The sequence below is a fragment of the Chiloscyllium punctatum genome, chromosome 4, assembly GCF_047496795.1.
Source record: "Chiloscyllium punctatum isolate Juve2018m chromosome 4, sChiPun1.3, whole genome shotgun sequence".
Lineage (NCBI taxonomy): Eukaryota > Metazoa > Chordata > Chondrichthyes > Orectolobiformes > Hemiscylliidae > Chiloscyllium > Chiloscyllium punctatum.
Genome location: NC_092742.1, coordinates 17,142,283 through 17,168,220, shown reverse-complemented (window position 1 = coordinate 17,168,220; position 25,938 = coordinate 17,142,283). Strand labels below are relative to the sequence as shown.

The 25,938-nt window shown below is 42.4% G+C and overlaps 1 protein-coding gene across 1 annotated transcript in view; it reads left to right on the top strand.

Annotated features, from left to right (window-relative positions):
* adck1 (aarF domain containing kinase 1) overlaps positions 1–25,938 on the top strand; it is a 567,898-nt gene that overhangs the window by 533,323 nt on the left and 8,637 nt on the right. The window contains exon 10 of the mRNA XM_072568152.1: positions 16,648–16,841. Within this exon, the coding sequence (XP_072424253.1) occupies positions 16,648–16,841 (194 nt within the window). The remainder of the gene's footprint in view (positions 1–16,647; positions 16,842–25,938) is intronic.

Below are 25,938 nucleotides of genomic sequence, written 5' to 3'. Positions count from 1 at the left end.
ACAGCATTGCTGATCTGTCTGTTAGTCTGGATCAATATGGGCAGCTGCTGTGCACTTTCACAAGTTGATTGGTTTGTCAACAGTCTCTCGTCCAAACTGGTGAATATCATGGTTCACGAGTTAGATGAAGCTGAGCTAACTGGAGAAACTTCCAGTGTCCCATTAACAACACCCTGCCACCTCAGAAATGATTTCAAAGTATTTCCCACAAATGAAGAACTGAGAAGGCTGGAAATCTTAAAACAAAGACAAAAAGCTGGAAGGAAAATCTCACTCAGCAGGTCGAAAGACCAGGCGGCGTCTGTAGAAATCACATTGGAACTGGAGAATGAAAGACATTTCCCTCCGAAAGAGGCTGCCTGACCTGCCTAGGTTTCCATCTTTCTTCACGTTTTTATTCGTCATTGGGCCAAAATTCTGGAACTCCTTCCCTAACACCATTGTGGGTCCACCTCCAGCAAGTAGACCGCTGCCTTCTGAACCACAAGCAAAAACTGGAAGAGCTCAGCAGGTCTGAGCGACATCTGTGTGGAGAAATCAGAGTTAACCGTTTCTGGTTGAGTGACCCTTCCACATGGCACCACCCTCTCAAGGGCAGCTAGAGATGGACAATAAATGCTGACACAGCCAGCGACACCCACATCCCTTGAATGAGTTAAAAACAAAAATCCCTTCACTATTCTGCCTGAGGTCTGATGATGATTTCCTGATATCAATCCTGTGTTTTTCTCCCTTTCCAGCATAAACCTGTGTTTTTTTTTCCCATCCCTGCTGTCAATGTTGCATTTTATTCCACAGCTCTGTCGACAGTCTAATTTGTTTTGCCGTTCTGCTGAAATAATCCTCATCATTCAGTCCTTTCAGGGTTAGCAAGGCCAATTTCTCCCAACCTTTGTAATAAAAAGACTGTCATTGAGGATCAGTATTGATAAGAAATTACCTTTAGTAGCAGTTGGATCAATTGTAAACATTTAAGGCACAAGCTGTTGCTGTATAAAATCAGTGCTTTCAGTGGGCTGTAGGAGCCTGCTGTATTCTGAATCTCAGTCCCAAGATTTGATATACCAAATACTTCACACTCCACTGTGTGCACAGTGTGAGTAATGGTGGAAGGAGCTCTCTAATATCATGCATTCTGAGGAAGAACCTGAGGCTGTTGCTAAAAAGAGAGATTTGTTGTTGAAGCATTTCTTCTTGTGCACATCAGGCCAAATGCAAGAATGCCAAATTCCTGTGTAAAAATACAAAGACTTGATGTGGATATGCTGGTGTCGGAGTGTTGCCCCTTCGCCCAGTGTGTAATAAAAACTCCGAGCAGATTGATTAAAAAAATAGATGAATAACAAAACGTTCATAAAAATAGGTTGGGGCCTTGTGTGGTGCAGTGGTAGTGTATCTACCCTCGGCCTGGGAGGCCAGGGTTCAGGTTCTACCTTCTCCACATGTGTGTAATAATATTATGATGGCACGGTGGCTCAGTGGTTAGCACTGCTGCCTCACAGCACCAGGGTCGCAGGTTCGATTCCAGCCTCAGGTGACTGTCTGTGTGGAATTTGCACATTCTCCCCATGTCTGTGTGGGTTTCCTGCAGGTGCTCTGGTTTCCTCCCACAGTCCAAAGATGTGCAGGTCAGGTGAATTGGCCATGCTAAATTGCCCGTAGTGTTAGATGCATTAGTCAGAGGGAAAATAATCTGGGTGGGTACTCTTCAGAGGGTCAGTGTGGACTGGTTGGGCTGAAGGGCCTATTTCCGCATTGTAGGGAATCTAATCTAATATCTGAACAAGTTGATTAGAAGAATAGAAAAGTATTTACAGCAGTTCCCCCCCCCCCAACTCCATTTTAATTTAATTCATTCCTACTCTGTCTACCCTCCCCGATATTGTTATTGCTGCTTTGCCCCTGGTGGGTAGTGCTTGTTAATTGGTATTTTAATTAGTTGCACAGGTGATTTGGTCTTGGGTTATACAAAAAAAATGACAGCAGAGATTGGAGACCCAGAGCTGGAAATCAAGCAGCATTTTCCCTGGACTCAGATGTTTCAACCGAGTGCAGGGCACTCTCAATTATCCAAGCGACACAGGCAGGGAGTATTATGTTCAGATAATCGAATGTTTGGATAATTGAATGTACGGATAACTCAGGCTACCCCAGGCATCGCGACCTTGAGATCTTGTTCGGATAATCGGAAATTCGGATAATCGATGTTTGGATAACCGAGGTTGTTCTGTAATGGGGCTCTCGTGCTGTCAGCCAAGTACACATGATGAGATTTGGCTGAGAGAGTCTCCAGCACCACCATATTTTTAATCTTTTGTAATTATCCGTCTCTCTCAATTAATTGGATTATAAGTCACCCCTTCATTTGCTGTTTAGTTGTTGACATTTCACTCACACCATCTGACTGTTTTGATAACCTGTGGAGACTTATTCTTCAGCCTGTCAACACTTCAGTTATACCATTTGTATGATCTTTTGACCTCTCTGTCCATTGATCCCTCTGCCTATAAATTTGGTGCCTGTGTGCTTATCTCTCACTTCACCCGATCAGCAGTGATTTCAAATAAACCTGTTGGACTATAACCTGGTGTCATGTGGCTTCTGACCTTGTCCACCCCAGTCCAACACTAGCACCATAGGTGTCCAAAATCATGATTGGTTTGGTTAAAGTAAGTAAGATGAAACTGGTTCTCGTGGTAGGAGGGTTGATCACCAACAGATGTAGAGTGAAGATAATTGACAAAAGAATCAAGGTGAAATTAAAGGAATTTGTTTTTAATGCAGTGAGTTATTATGACCTTGCATGCACTGTTGAAGCAGATATATTAGTAATTTCCAAAGGGGACTTGGATAAATAGTTGAAAGAGAAAGAATTACAGGAATAGTGTCAGGGATGTGAATAATTGGGGAGCTCTTTTCAAGACAGGCACAGTGAACGAATGCTGCTTCACTGTGTAATAACTAGAGTTTCAATCTCAAAGCTATTTTCTTAGGAATCATTTCCTTTATCAGTACAAAAGTCTAAAAATGTCAATTCCTCATACTTGGGAGATTTCTGCCAGACTCTCTGAGCAATTGTCTTGAAGTTGCTAGAGTTGAGGGCAAGGGCAGTGTGGGAGGAAAGTCCTTGTTCAAAGACAACCTGTGCCTGACCAAAGGGCCCAGTATTGGAAAGGGGGAACTGCTAGCAGATACCATTTGTTGCTCATCCACCAACCCTTCCCAACCTGCTGCTCTGACTTGTGGCCTGGGATCCAGCAACAATGCTAGGCCTCAAGCGGGTATTGGATTGACAGCAGCCACCATCTTTTCTGTAGCACAGCTGTTCAGTAAGGCTGCTGCCCTCTGATCAGCTGACAGGCATGATTTCCATCCCAAGATCCTTTGTCACAGGGAAAAACCCCATTGGTGGCCTGCCAGGTGCCTGAGTTGAACAAAATGGAATAGCTTTTGATAAAAGGTGACATGGAATTCCCGTTGGATGTCCAGTTAGCAGCTGAGGTCCCCATCATCTCCACAAGGTTCTGGTTGTCAAGTCCATTGACTCAGCCATGACTCACTCCCAGGTATCCATTATTCTAAATATAAGCCATCTGAACATCTCAGTCAGCTTCCAGTCTATAATACATTCCCAGGAATCCATTATTCTAAATGTAAATAATTTGATTCTGTCAATTATATTCCAGTCTGTCACTCACTCCAGGGTATCCATTATTCTATACATAAAAACCATCGAAGCTCTCAGTTAGATTCCAGTCTATAACTCATTCCTGGGTATTCATTATTCTATATATAAGCCATCTGTACCCTTTGATTAGCTTTCAGTCTGTAACTCACTCCTAGTTATCTATCATATGTATAAACCATCTGAAACTCTCAATTAGATTTCTGTTTGTAACTCACTGCCAGGTATCCATTCTATATATAAACCATCTGAAGCTCTCAGTTGGGTTTCTGTCTGCTACTCACTCCTGGTTATCCATAATCCTATATATAAACCATCTGGACTTCTCAATTAGATTCCAGTCTGTAACTCACTCCTGAGTTTCCATTATTCTATATATAAACCATCTGAACCCCTTGAGTAGCTTCCTGTCTGTAACTCACTCCTGGTTATCCATTATTCGAAATATAAACCATCTTTTTCTTTCAATTAGATTCTAGTTTGTAACTCATTTCAGGTATCCACTATTCTGTATATGAACTATCTAAGGCCCCTCCATTAGATTCTAGTCTATAACTTGCCCCTGGATATCCGTTATTCTATAAACTATCTGAACCCCTTGATTAGATTCTTGACTTTAATACTTTTCCAAGCATCCATGTTTTGATGTATTAAAAGGTGAAAGTCACTTTAAAACAAATTCCGTCTCAGACAACAATCTTTGCAAATCCCAATAAGATCCTATAATGTGTTTTCTTTGCCAAACCATCGAGGCGATATTGATTAGGCTTTGCAGAATTATCAAAGTTTTTGCAGCTTGTAAGGAACAGCACACTGACAGCAAAAGAGCTCTTGGCTGACCCTGAACCACACTGTGGTAGCAAAGTAATTTTCTTTTTGGGTCAGCAGTCCTACAGTGGGCATTTCTTTCACAGTAAGTAATTATTCAGTTGGTGACAGCTAAGGTGCAGCTGATTTGCGACTGTTGTGTTGCCTTGGTTACCAGCATCTGACAGTTAACTTTTGAGAAGGTGGATGTAGAAATTTGTAGAATTTGCAAGCGCTGGCAAATTTTAGATTTGGATTAATTCGCTGATAGTCAGTATTAATTGATAGGGAATGAAACCAAACCCTGGGCTTGCATGAAAGGCATGAAGTGGAGGGCGTGTCACATTGAAAATATCTGACACTAGATTCAGTCCGCACCTTTAATTCCATGACACTTTCTCTGTCAGAAGGATACATTCTTGTCTCAAAGGCATTTTAGATAAGATTCGCCAGCCTGATTTCGGGAGAATGAGCAGACGGGACTTATCAACAATTGGTAGCATATTATCCCTTAGAGCACAGAATGTTGACAGTAACAACTGCTTATATTTCATTAACACCTTGTTCTTCCTTGATTCTTTCATGGAGTTTGGGCATCACTGGCAAGGCCAGCATTTGTTGTCCATTCCTAATTGCCCATGAACTGAGTGGCTAACTGGGGCCAATTCAGTGTTAACTACTTCACTTTAGATCTAGAGTCACATGTAGGCCAGACCAGGTAAGCATGGCAGATTTCCTTCCCTAGAGGACATTTAGTAAACCAGATGGGTTTTTAGTTTCATGGCCACCAATATTGACACCAGCTTTCAATTCCAGATTTTCTTATGTTAAATTCTGCCAACTGCAATGATGTGATTTGAACCTCTGTCATACATGATTAGTTCCATACGTGTCCCGAGTCCATCAGCTAACTGGATTACTAATCCAGTGACATTACCCACTCCAGCACTGTCTACTTTTTATCAGATAATAAAACATCCCAAGGTGTTTACGATGCCATTATAAAACACAGCAATGTACTGGTCAACATGACAAGACATTAGGCTAGGTGAGCCAAATCTTGGGAAAAGTACAAAATGCCATAAAGGAGAAAAGAAAGGCAGACAGGGAGAGAAGTGGAGAGAGGGAAGGATTTTGTTTAATCTATTCATGGGATGTGGGCTTCCCCGTCTGGCCGAGTATTTATTGCCCATCCTGAACTGGCCTTGAGGATGGAGGTGATCTACCTTTGGAATCTCTGTTGTCCATACCCTCAAGTACAAAGCTTGGAGCTGAGACAAGTGAAAGTGTGTGCAACATTGGTGGGGTGATCAAAATTGGAGATGGTGAAAATGCCAGAACTTGGTACTTTAGGGAGTTATTAATAGGAGATTTAATAGAGATGTTCAATCCTGTGTCGAGGGGTTTTGATTAAGTGAACATGTTTCCAGTGGCAGAAGAGTTGTTAATCATAGGGCATAGATATAAGGTCATTGGCAAAAGAATATGAGAATTCCTTTCAATGCATTGGGTTGTTACACTCAGGAATGTGCTACCTGATGGAGTGGTGCAAGCAGTTTGATAGCAGGTCATAATAGGGAATTCGATAAATACTTGAATGATAAACAACAGCAGGACTAAAAGGAAAGGGCAGTGGACTTTCTGTCCTCTGTCATTGTGCAATTCTATAATGTGTGACTGATTTGTGTGGTAGTAAACAGTGTTGAAAATGTAAAAGTGGAGCACTATTTATTGCTGGTGTCTCCCAAAGAATGATAAACATAAGAAAGGGACCTCTGGGTTGGATGCTAAGGTTACGAACCTTGCTGTCATTTAAGTGACAGTTGGATGCTTTACAATGATGTTGTAGATTTTTCCAGATCAATGAGCTAAAATAGGCTGAATGTCCTTTCTCACCTCTATCTTGTGATCCTGAATTATTGCAGTTCGTTTTCATTATCTGTAATGCAGCTCGTGGCTCAGTTTGCCAGTCGAAATTCACTAACTGTTACAAAGTCAAACTGTTAAAAAGCAATTAACAGGAGTGAAACCATTTCTTCCTGAACTTCTTTCTTTCCCAACTTCCATGAACTTCTACCCACCACGAAAGGACAAGTGAAAGAACTTGCGTTTATATAGCACCTGCCTTGACTGCAGACTGCCCAAATGAGTTTTGAAACATGATAAAAGTGCACTGGAAGTGCAGTCGCTTTTGTGAACTGGGAAATACGGCAGGAAATTTGCACGTTGCAAACTCCCACAAACAGCAATGTGAGACTGTAATGACAAAATTAAAAATCTGGGTTTTTTTTTTGGTCACATTGGTTGAAAGCTAAATATTGGCCAGGACAACATTGTGAACAGTCATCTTTTGTGCCATGGGATCCTCTATGTTAAAATGATTAATGTTATTGCTGAGAAATGAATGCTTTCTGGTTCAAGAATTGGGTGTCTCATTTCTATATTCAAGGTTATAAAAAAATGGCAAGAGGTCATAGAATTATACAGCATGAAAACTCAGTCCAAGTCATCTGCACTGACCAGACATCCCAATCGGATCTCGTTTCATTTGCCAACATTTGGCAGATAGCCACCTAAATCCTTCCTATTCATATACCCATCCCAATGCCTTTTAAATGATTGTACCAGCCGCCACCACTTCCTCTAGCAGTTCATCCCATACGCGCAACATCCTCTGCATGAATTAGTTATCCTTGACATCCTTTTTAAATCTTTCCCCTCTCCCCTTAAACCTATACTCTCTAGTTTTGGACTCCTCTACCCCAGGAAAAAGACCTTGACTATTCACCCTAACCATGTCTCTCATAATTTTATAAAGGTCTACAAGGTTACCCTTCAGCCTCTGATGCTCCAGGGAAAAAAGCCCCAATCTATTCACCCCCTCTGGTTTAACAACGTCCTTCCTATAGAAGGGCAGCCAGAATTGTACACAATATTTTAAAGTGTCCTCACCAATGTCCTTTACGGCCACAACATGATGTCCCAGCTCTTATATTCACTGTTCTGACCAATGAAGGTAAGCGTGCCAAATGCCTTCTTCACCACCCTGTCTATCTGTAACTCCACTTCCAAATCTCTTTATTCTGAAATACTCCCTAGGCCCTACCATTAACCGTATAAGTCCTGCCCTAGTTTGCCTTGGCAAAATGCAGCACCTCATATTTATCTGAATTAAACTCCATCTGCTACTCTTTAGTCCATTGGCCCATCTAATCAAGATCCCATTGTGCTCTGAGATAATCCTATTCACTGTCCACTATACCACCTATTTTGATGTCTTCTACAAGCTGACTAACCACGCCTCCAATGTTTCACATCCAAATGATACTGTCACAGACTCTGCCTTGGAGGGTATGGTGCTGTGATGTAAATCTAATCATGCTTTGGTGTTCCATTCCAGACCAGTTGGTGAAGGTTGGAGCTGGAACCAACCTGTACACAGTTTTATATTTATTTGCACATGAAAGGTATTCACATTCCAAGTTCCAACCCAACATTCAAAACATCTCTCTGTGTAGGGACACAGAAGAATTCCTGATTAATGGCCATCACCTTCATACACAATTAACCTACAATTATCATGTGACACCTTTATAAAACCAAGCCTGGTAATTTCTGCATTGAACCAGATCCTTGAAACAGCTTCTTCCCTGAAAGAGTTGAGCATAAAGTTAAGCAGCAGGAGTAGGCCATTCAACCCCTTGATTCTAGACAGCCGTTCAGTAAGATTGTGGCTGATCTGACTATAATCTCAAATCCACATTCCCACCTACCTCCTATAACCTTTCATCCTCTTGTTCACCCAGAATCTATATACCTCTGCCTTAAAGACTCTGCTACCATGCCTTATCAGGAAAAGTGTACCAAAGACTCAAAAGGATGGCATAGTGGCTCAGTGGGGATGGCACGGCGGCTCAGTGGTTAGCACTGCTGCCTCACAGCACCAGAGACCCCAGTTTGATTCCAGCCTCAGGCTACTGTCTGTATGGAGTTTGCACATTCTCCTTGTGCCTGTGTGGGTTTCCTCTGGGTGCTCTGGTTTCCTCCCACAGTCCAAAGATCTGCAGGTTAGGTGGATTGGCAATACTAAATTTACACCATAATGTTCAGGAATGTATAGGTTAGGTGCAGTAGCCAAAGGAATTGCAGCGTTACAAGGATAGGGTAGGGGGATTGGTCTGAGTGGTGTGCTCTTCGGAGGGTTGGTATGGACTTGTTGGGCTGAATGGCCAGTTTCCACACTGTGTGGATTCTATGATACTATGATCTTTCTAAGAGAAAAAAATGCTCTTCACTTCAATCTAAAACAGCCAGCTCTTACTTTTAAAAAGTGACACTGAGTTCTAGATTCTCCCACAAGAGGAAATCTCTCCCCCAACTATCCTGTCAAAGTCCTTTGAAGTTTCGCTCAATCACCTGTAGATAGAGATCTGGCCTGTTAAACCTTTCCTCATAAGACAACTCATTCCAGGTATTAGTCAAGTAAACTGAACTAAACTGCATCCATTTACATTGTTCCTTAAATCTTCAAACTGATACCATGTTGTATTCCAGTGCCCTGTGTAACTGAAACATAAATTCTCTACTTTTGCATTCAAATCCTCTTGCAATAAAATATAAGATTCGATAAGCTTTTCAAATTACTTGCTGCAGCTGCATCTAAGCCTTTTGCAATTCATGCGTGAGGATCCTTTGCATCTCAGAACTCTGGCATTCCTTTACTGTTTAGATAAAATGTTTCTTTTTCATTCCTCCTACTGAAATGAATGATTTCATGATTTCCTGAATCCATTCTGCTACCCTGCCCCAGTCTGACCCATTGTAGCAGCCTGGCTCCTCCTAACTCGCTAAATCAAGAGATAGACCCACCACTGCCATTGAAATATAACTATGGATGGGAGTGAAAGCTGTTGCCTTAACAGTACTGCTCTCATTCCAAAACAAGAAATGAAATTATCTCCCAATCTCTGAATGCACTGCCTGTAAATGTGGTGGAAGCAGGTACAATTGGGGCATTCAAGATGGGCGGTGTGGTGGCACAGTGGTTAGCACTGCTGCCTCACAGCGCCAGAGACCTGGATTCAATTCCCGCCTCAGGCGACTGACTGTGTGGAGTTTGCACATTCTCCCAGTGTCTGCGTGGGTTTCCTCCGGGTGCTCCGGTTTCCTCCCACAGTCCAAGGATGTGCAGGTCAGGTGAATTGGCCATGCTAAATTGCCCGTAGTTTTAGGTGAAGGGGTAAATATAGGGGTATGGGTGGGTTGCGCTTCGGCGGGGCGGTGTGGACTTGTTGGGCCGAAGGGCCTGTTTCCACACTGTAAGTAATCTAATCTGATCACTTCGATAGAAGTGGTATGCAGGTCCATGGAGAAAAGTCAGAAGACTGGTACTAGGAAATGGACCGGTAGAGGCAAGATGGGTGAATGAGATACAGAATACCCTTGATCTGATTGAATGTTAGTATAGGCATGAGGGGCTGAGTGGTCCCCAGTGTTTTGAGTGGCTTGGTGTGTCAGAGGCCATCTAAACCAGAAAATGGTGAGGAGCAGCAGGAATTGGCACCAGTTTCCTCTCTCTTCCTGACATGACCCTTCCCAAATCATGGCTGGGTGTGGACAACATTTCCCAGGCTGTTATCAGGGGCTGGTGAGAAAAGGTAAATGGGTTTGCCTTAATCTCCATGAATCTTCAGGGAGTTACACACCATTTCTGATGCCGCAGCTCAATTCAGCACAGACAAAAACAAACGATAATGGTAAGTGACTACACAGCTTATCTGCTGGAGCAGAGCTGTCCTTTAAGTGGATTTGACTGCACAAATACGTGCAAGCTATAGTAATCAGGACAGTTCTTTTGAAGGCTGTGGGTTACTAGATTTTTTTTTTACAGGGACACAAAGTAAATTGTTTACAACTAAATTTTAGCTTTGCAGCTTGCGTAAAATGCCTCGCTAGGATTTTTCACCCCTCGTCCTTGTATTTCTGACACAGTTTTTAACATTTTCTGTGAAGCACTGCATTTCAAAGAGAAAGCTTGCAAAAGGCAGATGTGGACGTTTCTGTGTGGTTTTTCTTGCCAGTTGTGGCTGAGTGGGTTGCCTTCTTGCCTTGAATTCTGATAGTCGTGGGCTTTTCCTCCAGGATCTTTAGCACATCATCTAAGTTGATATTTGCAACACAGTTCTCTGTGGTGCTGCCTTCTGGATAAGGTATTAAACTTAGGTTGGGTCTTCCCTTTCGAGTGGGTGTAAAAGACCCCATGGCACTGTTTCAAAGAAGAGAGTGGGATTAATCTACTTAAAATTTAAGTTTCAACCAACAACCCCAGAGTTGCTTGTTGGAGATTGCTTTGTGCTCATTGGCTGCTGCGCTTCTTAGATTTGCGAGATATCCAAGCAGAGGTGTTTTGATGGCCACTTTGTACGTTTGGACACCCAAGTTCATGATAGGGACTATATAAATGCAAGCCTTTTTAGTATCCTTCTTTAAAGGAGAAAAACCAATTAGATGTCTTTCCCGAAGGGTGACTGTGCTCATCATCAGTGCATAAGGGAAACCCAGGCTGTATCTTCCAGCCATGTACAGTTGGTGCATAATTGAGTGGTTCAAAGGATAAAATCCCAAGAACGTCATTCTAAGTCATTGAAGCCCAGTTTTCCCACTGGCTTGTTTGCAGTCTATTCCCAGTGAAAACTCCATCACACACGTTGAAGCTGCTATAATAGCATATGGTAGCTCAGGAATTAACATCCCACCACGAGTCTTTCTGTCATCTCCTAGAATCCAGAGAAGTCGTGCAAAACTCTAACTTTTGCAAGAGTTTGGCCTCAGCTTAAGGAGTCAATTATTCAGGGCTAAGTTAAGGAGTAGTCTCTTCACTCGGGGAGTTGTGAATATTTGGCGTTCAGAGGGTGCAGATGCTCTACCATTGAATACATTGAAGGCTGGAATAGCGAGATCTTTGATCTTTTCTGTCATCAATGAATAAGAGAACATGTGGGAAAATGAATTTCAGACCAAAGTCGTGATCAGATTGAATAATGAACAATTTCAAGGGCTTAATTTTAACTTATTCTTTCACGGGATGAGGGCGTTTCTGACTAGGCAGCATTTATTGCCCATCCCTAACTTCCCAGACTGCAGCTAAGAGTCAACCACACTGCTGGGGGTCTGGAGTCACAGATAGGCCAGAACAGGTAAGGATGGCAGTTTCCTTCCCTAAAGGACCTTAATGAACTAGATGTTTTTTTCCAACAATCAGCCATGGGTCCATGGTCAACATTGTAGTCTTAATCTCAGGCATTGCTTGAATTCAAATTCCACCCTCTGCCATGGTGGGATTCAAACCCAGGTCCCCAGAACATTATCTGGGTGATGAAGGGCTTTTGCCCGAAACGTTGATTTCGCTGCTCGTTGGATGCTGCCTGAACTGCTGTGCTCTTCCAGCACCACTAATCCAGCTCTGGGTTATTAGTCCAGCGATAATACCACTAGGCCACTGCCTCCCCCAATTATTCTCCTGTTTCTTATATTCTTTTGAATTAAGTAAAACTTTAAACATTTTTAGGGAGTCTGCCATTAACTTATAGGCAAAAGTGAGGACTGCAGATGCTGGAGATTAGAGGCAAGATTAGAGTGGGGCTGGAAATGCACAGCAGGTCAGGCAGCATCCGAGGAGCAGGAAAATTGACGTTTCAGGCAAAAGCCCTTTCCTGATAAAGGGCTTTTGCCCGAAACGTCAATTTTCCTGCTCCTCGGATGCTGCCTGACCTGTTATGCATTTCCAGCACCACTCTAATCTTGCCATTAATTTATTCCTATCATCTTCTAACAGCCCTATGGATGGCTAATACATTTCCTAAAGTATTGCACCCAATACTGTAGCTACAAGAGCAGATCCAAGGCTAGGGATTCTGTGATGAATAACTCACCTACTGACTCCCCAGTGCCTGTCCACCATCTCTACATAGCACAAGTCCGGATTGTGATGGGATACTCCACACTTACCCAGATGAGTGCAGCTTTAACAACACTTTATAAAGCTTGACACTATCGAGGACAAAGCAGACCTCTTGACTGGAATCACATCCACTTCTTCCACCAAGTTTAGTAGCAAAATATTACGACCGTAATTAGAGAGGATTTTTCCGAGGGATTGTTCAGTGAAACTGTATGAGTAGAAATCAGTAATAAGAAAGAGATGAGGTTGTATGATAGGATCCCCCAAATAGTTAAAGGGGGAATGAGGAAAAAATACATAGAGAGACCTCAGATATATGTAAGAAGAATAGAATTGTAATAGTAGGGAATCTTAATTTTCCAAATGTTGACTGGGACAGCTATAGTGATAAAAGCTTGGATGGTAAGGAATTTGTTAAATGTGTTCAAGAAAATTTTCTTTATCAGTATGTACATGTACCGACTAGAGAAAGAGCAAAAGTTGACCTTCTCTTGAGAAATAAGGCGGGACAAGTGACTGAAGTGTGAGTAGGGGAACACTTTGGGACTAGGGATCATAATTCTATTCGTTTTAAAATAGTTATGGAAAAGGATAAGCCTTCCATAAAAGTTTAAAAGTTCTTAATTTGAGTAAGGCAAATTTTAATAGCATGAGGCAAGAACTTTCAAAAGTTGATTGGAGTAGACTGTTGGCAGTAAAGGGATGACTAATAAGTGGGAGAACATAAATAAGCACATAGGAACATAAGAACTAGGAGCAGGAGTAGGCCTCATGGCCCTTCAAGACCACTCTGCCATTCAATAAGATCATGGCTGATCTTTCTATGGCCTCAGCTCTACCTACACACCCTCTCACCATAACCCTTAATTCCTTCACTGTTCAAAAAAAATTTATCTCAGCTTTATAAACATTTACTGAAGTAGTGTTAATTATTTCACGGGGCAGGGAATTACTGATTCACAACCCTCTGGGTGCATTCCGTCCTAAATCTGCTCTCCCTACTTTTGAGGCTGTGCCTTTTTGCCCTAGTTTCACTTGCCAGTGGAAATATTCTCTCTATGTCTATCTTATCTAGTCCCTTCATAATTTTATATGTTTCTATAAGATGCCCCCTCCCAGGCTACTCAGTCTCTGCTCATAAGCCAACCCCCTCGACTCTGGCTTTCAAAGGTGTGATAACGAGCGCTCAGAGGCATTATGTTCCTGTTAGAGTGAAGAGTAAGGCTGGAAGAGTTGGGTACAATGGATGGATAAATATGTTGAGGTTCTAGTCAAGAATGAGAAAGAATCATATATTAAATATAGGCAACTGGGATCATATGAATATTTTGAAGAGTATAAAGAATGTAGGGGCATTCTTAGAGGGAAATCAGGAGGACAAAGAGAGGAGATATGAGATAATCTTGACAGTTAAGGTAAAACATAATCCGAAGATATTCTGTAAGTACATTAAGAGCAAAAGAGCAACTAAAGAGAGAATAGGGCCCCTTAAAGATCAATGTGTTGAACCTCAGAGATGCTAAATGAAAATTTCATGTCAGTTTTTGCTACAGAGAAGGAAATGGAGACATGAGAAATTGGGGAAATAAATATTGATGTTTTGAAAATGCTTCCCATTACGAAGAGGAAGTGCTGGAGGCGTTAGGAAACATAAGGGCGGATAAATTGCCACTGTTGGAATATTGCGTGCAATTCTGGTCTCCTTCCTATTGGAAAGATGCTGTGAAACTTGAAAGGGTTCAGAAAAGATTTACAAGCATGTTGCCAGGGTTGGAGGATTTGAGCTATAGGGAGAGGCTGAACAGGCTGGGGATGTTTTCCCTGGAGCGTCGGAGACTGAGGGGTGACCTTATAGAGGTTTATAAAATTATGAGGGGCATGGATAGGGTAAATAGGCAAAGTCGTTTCCCTGGAGTCAGGGAGTCCAGAACTAGAGACCATAGGTTTAGGATGATAGGGGAAAGATATAAAAGAGACTAAGGGGCAACTTTTTCACACAGAGGGTTGTATGGGTATGGAATGAGCTGCCAGAGGAAGGAGTGGAGGCTGGTACAATTGCAACATTTAAGAGGCATTTGGATAGGAATATGAATAGGAAGGGTTTGGAGGGATATGGTCCGGGTGCTGGCAGATGGGACTAGATTGGGTTGGGATATCTGGTCGGCATGGACGGGTTGGACCGGAGGGTCTGTTTCCATGCTGTACATCTCTATGACTCTATGACCTGATCAAGTGTATCCCAAGACATTGTGGGAGATTAGGGTGGAAATTGCAGGCGCCCTAGCAGAAATATTTGTATCATCTGCAGCCACAGGTGAGGTGCCAGAGGGTGACTGATGTTGTGCCTTTATCGCAGAACAGCTGTAAGGAGAAGCCTGGGAACTATAGGCGTGTGAGCCTGACATTGGTGGTCGATAAGTTGTTGGAGATGATTCTGAAGCATAGGCTTTAAGTGCATTTGGAGAGGCAAGTATTGATTAAGGATAGTCAGCATGGTTTTCTGTGAGGGAAATCGTTTCTTACAAACTTGATTCAGCCTTTTGAGGAAGTGACCAAAAAGATTGATGACAACTAAGTGGTAGATGTGGTTTACATGGACTTTAGTAAAGCCTTTGATAAGGTTCTGCATGGTGGACTAATTAGTAAAGTTAGATCACATGGGATTCAGGGGGGAACTTGTCAATTGGACACAAAATTGGCTTGACAGCAGGAGACAGAGGGTGGTTATAGAAGGTTGTTTTCCGAACTGGAAGCCTGTGACCAGCAGGGATTGGTATTGGGTCCATTTATCATTTATGTAAACAATTTGGATGAGAATTTAGGACACATGATTAGTAAGTTTGCGGAAGACATCAAAATTATTGGTACAATGGATAGTGAAGAAAGTTATCCAAGATTGCAAAGAGATCTTGATCAACTGGGTCAATGAGATGAGGAATGGCACATGGAGTTTAATTTGGATAAATGTGAGGTATTGCATTTTGGTAAAACAAACATTGGCAGGACTTATATAATTAATGGTAGGCTTTGGGTAGCCATAGGGTCATACAGCAGGGAAACAGATCCTTCGATCCAACCAGTCCATGCCAAACATAATCCCAAACTAAACTAGTTCCACCTGCCTGCTCCTGGCCCATATCTCCATATCTCTCTCAACCTTTCTTATTCATGTACCTACCCAAATGTCTTTTAAATGTATTGTAGAGCAGAGAGACCTAGGGTTGCAGGTACTTATTTCTTTGAAAGTTGTGTTGCAGGTAGATAGAGTGGTTAAGAAGGCACTTAGCACATTTGCCTTTGTTGCTCATACCTCTGAGTATAGGAGTTGGGACATCATGTTGAGGTTGTACAGGATGTTGGTGAGGCCTTTGCTCGGGTACAGTGTACAGTTCTGATCGCCCTGCTATAGGAAGGATATTATTAAATTGGAGAGACTGGTTTAGTTTGGGAACATGGTCCGCATGGATTAGTTGGGCTGTATGACTCAATCTGCAAGATGCACTACAGGAATTCTCCTAAGACAGTACTTTCCAAACACATGATCAGTGCCATCTAGAAAGACAATTGCAGCAGATGCATTGTAAAACCACCATCTAGAAGCTCTCCTGCAAACCATGCACTACCATTACTTGGAAATACATTGCCGGTCCTTTAATGCCACTGTGTCAGAATCTTGGAAAATGCTTCCCCACAGCACTGTTACTATCTCTGCAGCCACAGAACTGCAGCAGTTCAAGATGGCAGCTCACCACCACATTTTCTAGGGCATTTAGGAGTGGGATATAAATGCTGGCCTAACCAGCAACATTCACATCCCAAAGATAAGTATATACCTTTAAAAATCAGATAGATTATTGTAATTATGGTTTTTAAGATTATTTCTTTAAGCTTAGCATGATCTCTTTGCATTTTGGCATCATACCTATACTTATATAACCTACTGTTATGCGTACCCTTTTTGTACATCCTCTTCAGCCTATCCTCCGACCTTTAAAGATATTTGTCTGTATCACTTGAAATCTGTTCTTTTATATTCCCTTCGAAGTATTGCTGTTCAGTGTGCCTGACCTGTACTTATTCATACTCCCACAATGTATCACCTTATATTTTCTTGCTGCATTCAATCTCATCTACCATTTATCTCCAAATGTGTCATTTGTATCGAGAGTAATCAAGTGTTCCAATTGTCTTACAGGACGTGGAGATTAGAGTAAACGCAGCTAAATATCTGCCGCGCATCAATGAACTGCTGAACAAGGTCCCTCGCCAAATGCTCCTGCTCCTAAAGACTAATGACCTGCTTCGAGGGATTGAAACATCACTCCAGACACGAGCCAATGCTACTTCCTTTATCAACATGTCACGTTGCTGTGTCAGAGCTTTGTCCAGGTAGGTTAAAGTGCCTGGTACCCAGAGAGTATCGCCCTTCAATGCTTTAAGGCCAAAGACAAGGGACAGATTGGACTGTATTTTGATACTATGATTGGAGAAATATCGAGCCTTTTTACAATGCAGGTTCTCCCTGTCTCAGTTTTTCTCTGTAGATTACATTCAGGACATCCAATGTCCCATCCCCCTCCCCTGAATTTTGTTATTCTCCTTCACTACCTTACTTTGTAACCAGTGTGTCCAGTGCAGTACCAAACCTCAAGTTCAGGGTGTGACCCAGAATCATTCTTCTTCTGAAGACGAGTCTTGTCAGACTTGAAAAATGAACTCTGTATCTCTCTCCGCAGATGCTGCCAGACCTGCTGAGTTTCTCCAGTGTTCTCTGTGTTTGTTTCAGATCTCCAGTATCTGCAGTATTTTGCATTTATACCAGATTCATTACCTGCTCCAACTGAAGTACCTCAGAGCTACCACAGAGATAAGAACAGTACCTTTGAGGGTAGCAACCTGCCAATATTCTTACTTTTGGCAGCTATCTAGTGAAACCTACTAAAATATCAGATCAGAACAGGAATAGGCCTTACTATAATTGCAGTTACGATCAAACATTGTGGCGACGTTGATCCATTGCAATAAATGGAGCAAAGCACATCTGAAGCATTTGAATCAAAATCCTGGAACTCCTTTCCTGACTGCGCTGTGAGTCTATTTACTCACCATACACTGCAACAGTTCAAGAAGGTATCTCACCACCACCTTCTCAAGGGCAGTTAGGAATGGTAATAAAGTCAGTGATACCCACATTGCACGAACCAATATTTTCAAAACTTGGTCCACGTTAGCACTTACCTTACATAGAAAAGTACAGCACAGTACAGTACAGGCCCTTCGGCCCTCGATGTTGTGCCAACCTTTTATCCTACTCTAAGATCAGACTAACCGACATGCCCTTCATTGTACTATCATCCATGTGCCTATCCAAGAGTCGCTTAAATATCCCTAATATATCTGACCTTCATGGAAACAAAAAGTTTGAATACTGTTGGCATGCACAGGTCATTCTGCTATAACGCACTTTCCCCAACGCAGATTTGCTGTAACACGATTGACAGACTGGGGATGCTGTGTGTAAAGCGAGAACTTTTAAAACTTCTGTTGGCTGTAATGCGATTACATGCCAATACTTTAAGCTGATCCTAAAGCATGACTTTTCTATAATGCTTGGTTGCACAAGAACACAACCATCACATTGTAGAAGAATGATTGTATGTTTAACTTCTACCTTTATCGATCTTCAATGTTGATATAGTTTTGCTTTAACCACTGGGTTCCACGGTCTGTCTGCCTTCTATTTAAAATCATGTAGAATTAGTCTTTCGTTCCTGCTTACTTCAACCCATCCTTTCACCATTTACAAAATTGCATGATAACCTTCATTGTTCACTGAAAGATATTCCACTTTTTTCCAAATCTTTCTTCATAGCTGAATTTGGTAGTAATTTTGCCACTAAACCTGTAATGTAGACAATTAGGCTATTCCTCTGGAGTTGGGGGTTCAAATCCCAAAATATTAGTTTTTGGAATTTAAGTTCAATTAATAAATCTGAAATATAAAGCTGGTATCAGTGATGGTGACCGTGACAACTATTGTAGAAGCCCACCTGATTCACCAATGTCCAACGAGGAAGGAAATCTGCCATTCTCACCTGGTCTGGGCCTCCATGTGACTCCAACTCCACAGCAATATGGTTAGTTCTGCCACTCAAGTCGATCAATTCAATCACAAGAGGGATTGGTAATACTTGTTCCTAAGGTCCATGTCCCATGAAAGAAGAAGTTAACATCATCTGGTTTTCTTGTCAATCAGTGCACACTGCAATATCTTTCATATCACGTGGAGCACAATACTGCACAGGGAGTTCTAACTGAAGACTTATTGAGGATTTATCCAGATTCATTGTTACATGTTGGTTTTAATATTGAACAGCTTTTGAAATAAAACAAATTCCATTGCTTTTCCTTATAGCCTTATCATCCTGAGATTCTGCCTTCAATATCCTATGCCATTACAATTCCAAAGCTTTTACACAACACCAACCTGCTTTCAATCAGAAAATGATTATTGTAACATTTCTTTCAATCTGAGTGCAACACACTTAGTGGGATTGCATTCCAAAGGACAATTTTGCTTCCAGCTTATCAATATCCATTTGCCATTTCCTCTGAACTTAACTGTATGTGCAATTTTGGTATCCTTTGCATATTTTAACACCAACCCAGCCCGGGGCTGACACTGAAATCATTGATCGAGGCTGTGAACAGAAGTGGTTCCAGAACTGAAGCTTGCACCACACCGTGATTCCAGTGAAAGTTTGAATCAGGCTGGTTGTGCATCAGAGTAGTAACGTCCCATGACCCAGTTATCCAGAATCCCAGGTTAAAGTCCTGGGGATATGGGTTCAAATCAGATGGTGAAATTCAAAGTCAAGACAAAGAAACATCTGGAATTAACAAGCTAGTCTAATGGTGACCACATAACCACTGTCAATTGTTGTAAAAAAACATTAAAGTCCTTCAGCGAGGGAAATCTGTCATCCTTGCCTAGTCTAGCCTTCATGTGATTGGTTGATTGATTTATTGTTGTCACACGCACTGAGGTACAGTGAAAGGTGTTGCTTTGCGTGCTCTACAGACAGATCGTATGAAAACAAAGTGCATCAGGTGGCAGAACAGAGAGCAGTATACAGTGTTACAGCCGCAGAGAAGGTGCAGAGAGAAAGAGAGATCAACATTAACATTTGAGAGGTCCGTTCTAACGTCTGATGACAGTGGGGAAGAAGCTGTTCTTGAATCCATTTGTACATGCATTCAAACTTTTATATCTTCTGCCCCATGGAAGAGGATGAAAGAGACTATAACCGGGGTGTGAGGATCTTTGATGATGTTGGTTTCTTTCCCAAAGCAACAGTAACTGGAGACAGAGTCAATGGATGGAAGGCTGGTTTATGTGGTTAACTGGGCTGTGTTCACGGTCTTGGGCAGAGCAGTGACATACTAAACTATGATGCATCCAGATAGGATGCTTTCTATGGTGTATCCATAAAAATTGGTTAGAGTCATAGAAATGTACAGCACGGAAACAGACCCTTTGGTCCAACTCGTACATGCCGACCAGGTGTCCCAGCCCAATATAGTCCCATTTGCCAGCACTTGGCCCATATCCCTCTAAGTCCTTTCTAATCATGTACCCATCCAGATGCCTTTTAAATGCTGCTATTGTACCAGCCTCCACCACTTCCTCTGGTAGCGCATTCCATACATGTACCACCCTCTGCATGAAAAAGTTGCCCCTTAGGTCTCTTTTATATCTTTCCCCTCTCACCCTAAACCTTTGCCCTCTAGTTCGGGATTCCCCCACCTCAGGGAAAAGACCTCATCTATTTATCCTATCCATGCCCCTCATAATTTTGTAAACCTCTATAAGGTCACCCCTCAGCCTCCGACACTCCAGGGAAAACAGCCCCAGCCTGTTCAGCCTCTCCCTGTAGCTCAGATCTTCCAACCCTGGAAACATCCTTATAAATCCTTTTCTGAACCCTTTCAAGTCTCCCATCATCCTTCCAATAGCAGGGAGACCAGAATTGCACACAATATTCTAAAAGCAGTCTAACCATTGTCCTGTGCAGCTGCAACATGACCTCCCAACTCTTATCCTCAATCCTTTGACCAATGAAGGAAAGCATACCAAACATCTTCTCCACTATCCTATCTACCTGCGACTCTACTTTCAAGGAATTGTGTACCTGCACACCAAGGTCTGTTTGTTCAGCAACACTCTCTAGGACCTTACCATTAAATGTATAAGTCCTGCTAAGATTTGCTTTCCCAAAATGCAGCACCTCATATTTATCTAAATTAAACTCCATCTGCCACTTCTCAGCCTATTGGCCCATCTGATCAAGATCCCGTTGTAATCTGAGATAACTTCCTCCACTGTCGACTACACCTCCAATTTTGGTGTCCTCTGCAAACTTACTAAGTTTACCTCTTATTCTCACATCCAAATCATTTATATACATGACGAAAAGCAGTGGACCCAGCACCGATCCTTGGGGCACTCCACTGGTCACAGGCCTCCATTCTGAAAAGCAACCCTCCACCACCACCCTCTGTCTTCTACCTTTCAGCCAGTTCTGTAACCCAATGGTTAGGTCTCCCTGTATTCCATGAGATCAAACCTTGCTAACCAGTCTCCCGTGGGGAACCTTGTTCAATGCCTTACTGAAGTCCATATAGATCATGTCCGCTGCTCTGTCGTCATCAATCCTCATTGTTACTTCTTCAAAAAACTCAATCAAGTTCGTGAGACATAATTTCCCACGCACAAAGCAATGTTGACTATCCCTAATCAGTCCTTGACTTACAAATTCATGCACGTCCTATCCCTCAGGATTCCCTCCAATAACTTGCCCACCACCGATGTCAGGCTCTCTGGTCTGTAGTTCCCTAGCTTGACTTTACCACCCTTCTTAAACAGTGGCACCACTCTAGCCAACCTCCAGTCTTCCGGCACCTCACCTGTGACTATCGATAATACAAATATCTCAGTAAGAGGCCCAGCAATCACTTTCCTATCTTCCCACAGAGTTCTAGTGTACACCTGATCAGGTCCTGGGGATTTCTCCACTTTTATGCATTTCAAGACATTCAGCACTTCCTCCTCTGTAGTATGGACATTTTTCAACCTATCACCATCTATTTCCCTACATTCTATATCTTCCATGTCCTTTTCCACAGCAACTGATGCAAAATACTCATTTAGTATACCCCCATCTCCTGCGGATCCACACACAGGCTGCCTTGCTGATCTTTGAGGGGAGAAAGTGAGGACCACAGATGCTGGAGATCAGAGCTGAAAATGTGTTGCTGGAAAAGCGCAGCAGGTCAGGCAGCATCCAAGGAATAGGAGAATTGACGTTTCGGGCATAAGCCCTTCCTTGGATGCTGCCTGACCTGCTGCGCTTTTCCAGCAACACATTTTCAGCTCTGATCTTTGAGGGGCCCTATTCTCTCCCTAGTTACCCATTTGTCCTTAATATATTTATAAAATGCCTTTGAATTCTCCTTAATCATATTTGCCAAAGCTATTTCATGTCCCCATTTTGCCCTCCTGATTTCCCTCTTAAGTATGCTCCTACTGCCTTTATACTCTTCTTAGGATTCACTCAGTCTCTCCTGTCCATGCCTGACATATGCTTCCATATTCTTAACCAAAACCTCAATTTCCTTAGTCATCCAGCATTCCCTATACCTACCAGCCTTGCCTTTCACCCTGACAGGAATATACTTTCTCTGCACTCTCGATATCTCATTTTTGAAGGCTTCCCATTTTTTAACCATCCCTTTACCTGCAAACATATGCCCCCAATCAGCTTTTGAAAGTTCTTGCCTAATACTGTCAAAATTAGCCTTCCTCCAATTTAAAACTTCAACTTTTAGATCAGGTCTGTCCTTTTCCAACACTATTTTAAAAGTAATAGAATTATGGTCGCTGGCCCCAAAGTCCTCCCCCACTGACACCTCAGTCACCTGCCCTGCCTTATTTCCCAAGAGTAGGTCAAGTTTTGCACCTTCTCTTGTAGGTACATCCACATACTGAATCAGAAAATTGTCTTGTACGCACTTAACAAATTCCTCTCCATCTAAACCCTTAACACTGTGGCAGTCCCAGTCTATGTTTGGAAAGTTAAAATCCCCTACCATAACCACCCTATTAGTCTTACAGATAACTAAAATCTCCTTACAAGTTTGCTTCTTAATTTCCCACTGACTGTTAGGGGTCTATAATACAATCCCAATAAGGTGATCATCCCTTTCTTATTTCTCAGTTCCACCCAAATAACATTCCTGAATGTATTCCCAGGAATATCCTTCCTAAGTACAGCAGTAATGCTATCCCTTATCAAAAATGCCACTCCCCCTCCTCTCTTGCCTCCCTTTCTATCCTTCCTGTAGCATTTGTATCCTGGGGCATTAAGCTACCTGTCCTGTCCATCCTTGAGCCATGTTTCTGTAACTGCTATGATATTCCAGTCCCATGTTCCTAATCATGCCCTGAGTTCATCTGCCTTCCCTGTTAGGCCTCTTGCATTGATGTAAATGCAATTTATTTTATCAGTTCTACCTTGTTCTCTGCTTTGTCCCTGTATGCCCTGATTGTTTGACTCACTCCTTTTCCCAACTGTACCAGTCTCAGACTGATCTCTTTCCTCACTCTCTCCTTGGGTAAACTCCCCCACCACCCCCACAACCCAAGCAGCTCTCGCAAATCTCCCTGCCAGGAGATTTGTCCTCTTCCAATTCAGGTGCAATCTGTCCTTCTTGTGCAAGTCATTTCTACCCCAGAAGAGATTCCAATAATCCAAAAATGTGAGCCCTTCTCCCATGCACCAGATTCTCCGCTATGCATTCATCTGCTCTATCCTATTCTTACCCTCACTTGTACGTAGCAATAGAAGTAATCCAGATATTACTACCCTCGGGGACCTCCTTTTTTAAATTCCTGCCTAACTTACTATATTCTCCCTTCAGAATCTCATCCTTTTCCCTTCCTATGTCATTAGTTCCAATGTGTACAATGACCTCCTGTTGGTCCCTCTCCCCTTTGAGAACATTCTGCACTGTCTCTGAGACATCCTTGATCCTGGCACCAGGGAGGCAACGCACCATTTTGACTTTTCGCTGCTGACCGCAGAAAGGTCTGTGAGCCATTTGATGAGAGAGTCCCCTAACACAATCGATCACTTGGAACCCGACATACCCCTCATTACGTTAGAGCCTGTCTCAATATTAGAAACCTGCCTGTTTGTGTTAAATTTCCCTGAGAGTCCATCACCTACTACGTTTTCTAAAACAGCATACTTATTTGAAACGGGAATGGCCACAGAGGACTCCTGCACTACCTACCTACCTCTCCTGCCTTTTAGCCTCCTGAAGGAGTAGAGACATTATTGTGTTTTCTTGATGTGAGTGGACCAGGACAGATTGTTCGTGATCATCACTCCCAGGAACTTGACGCTCCTGACCATCTCCACCTCAGCACCATTGCTGCAAACAGGGGCGTGCCCTTCACTCCACTGCCTGGATTCAATGATGTTTTGTTGACATTAATGGAGAGATTGTTGTCTTTACACCACACCACTAAGCACTCAATCTCTTTCCTGAATTCTGTCCCGTTGTGGTTTCAGATCTGACCTATAATGGTCGTGTCATCAGCAAACCTGTAAATGGAGTTGGGGTGGAATTGGCCACACAGTTGTGAGTGTCATGTGCTTGACTCAACTACCCTTTTGGCAACTAGGGATGGGAAATAAATGCTGGCCTAACCAGTGATACCCATCTCCCATGAACCCAACTTGTAAAAAGAATTACCATCACCAAAAAATAATTACCTGGTCATACATCTTACTGCTATTTATTTGGGGTGGGGGGGGGGGGCGGTTTGTACCACACCAATTGGCTATATTACACCACTGACCATGTATTGAAGGTGCTATAGAAATGCACGCTCTTCCTTTCTTTGACACCCTCTAAAGCTTTTGGTCACCCTCTCTGGCTCACACTTAGTACTCGCACCCATCCCTGCCCCTTGTTTCCTCAGACATTATAATGCCCAGTGAAAGATATCCTTTATAACCCACTCTCCCAGATCGCCACCCATCACAGTCATCTGAAAGAATCCTGAACTTCGAACCATGCTCCTGCCACATGGCCAGGTGGATGAGGAGACTCGTCCATCAGATTCATCAGCTGGTGTTGGTGTTGCTGTTAAAATCAGGCTGTCATCAATCCTGACAGGCATTTATTATATTTTTTTTGACATCTCAAATTCTGATTTCCTCCCTGCTGCTGTTCCGTTTCACAGAATCAAAGCCAGCGACACCAGTCTACTAGAGCTGACACCTCCAGGGACATGTTGCCAGTTCAAATGTTTGAAGTAAACACATTTCTGAAAATGCCAAGCAGCAATACTCTCCCTGTTATAGAGATCACAAAACAACTGCAGAGCGTTTCATTTCATCCTTGAACAATTTGCTGTTTATTTTCCTCAATGAGGAGCCACATTGAACTCAAGGCAACGAAAATTAAGTAGGTTTCCTGAAGAGCAGGCCATACTCTCTTCTGCATTACGGCCAGGTCTCCCAGCTCCTATCCCTCGAGCCAACAAAATGATAAATGTGAGTACTGTTGAAATAAGGCACATATTAATGAAAGTTTTCATTTTGCACTCATCAGGACAGAACACAAGAATATTAATTTGAGGGAGAAACCAACACTTTGTACAGTGTAGGAGAAGAGTGCTGATTCATTGGGAATTGAACCCTGATTGATAGTTGTATTGCCATGGAGAATGCACCATTTAGTGATGACTGATCGGCTAAGTTTAAATCTTACACCAGGCTGTATGATTGGTCAAGACATTGCCATGTGGAATGAACCAGCAAATGGCTCTTGCCTCTTATGTTGAGTTGGATCAGGTGCAGTGTCTAACCATGTTCTTTCTGAATGCGAAGAACACGGGTCCTAGGTACTAATATCTGGAACTTCCAGTACACCACACTCTAGGCTCAGGTCTAAAGTGATGATCAACATAATTCTGTACACACTCGGGATTATTGAACAACGACTGTCCAATTTAGAATCACATCTCATGTTGGACACTGTATTGTGGGTTTTGCAAGCATTTCTGTTTGGGTACATTGAATACTTTGTTTCTTGCAGACAGCTGAAAGGATATGCTGCTTGATACCTTATTTAGGACATACGGCCTACATACCTGGCACCATACTGGCATGGAAATTAATCTACAATGTTACTCATTTGTGTGATAGGTGTAGCGTCTTTCTGGCTAGATGGCAAATTTAAATGACAAATATTATCTGATAAATATTAACCATTGGCCAGGATGCTCAATTAAGGTCAGCTGAAAAGAAAGCACCTTTCATTAACAACAAAATGTGCATTCTACGTCATGTTTTGGATTAGAAATTCATATTTATTGTATATATTGACCTCCACATGGGTCACTAAAACCTGA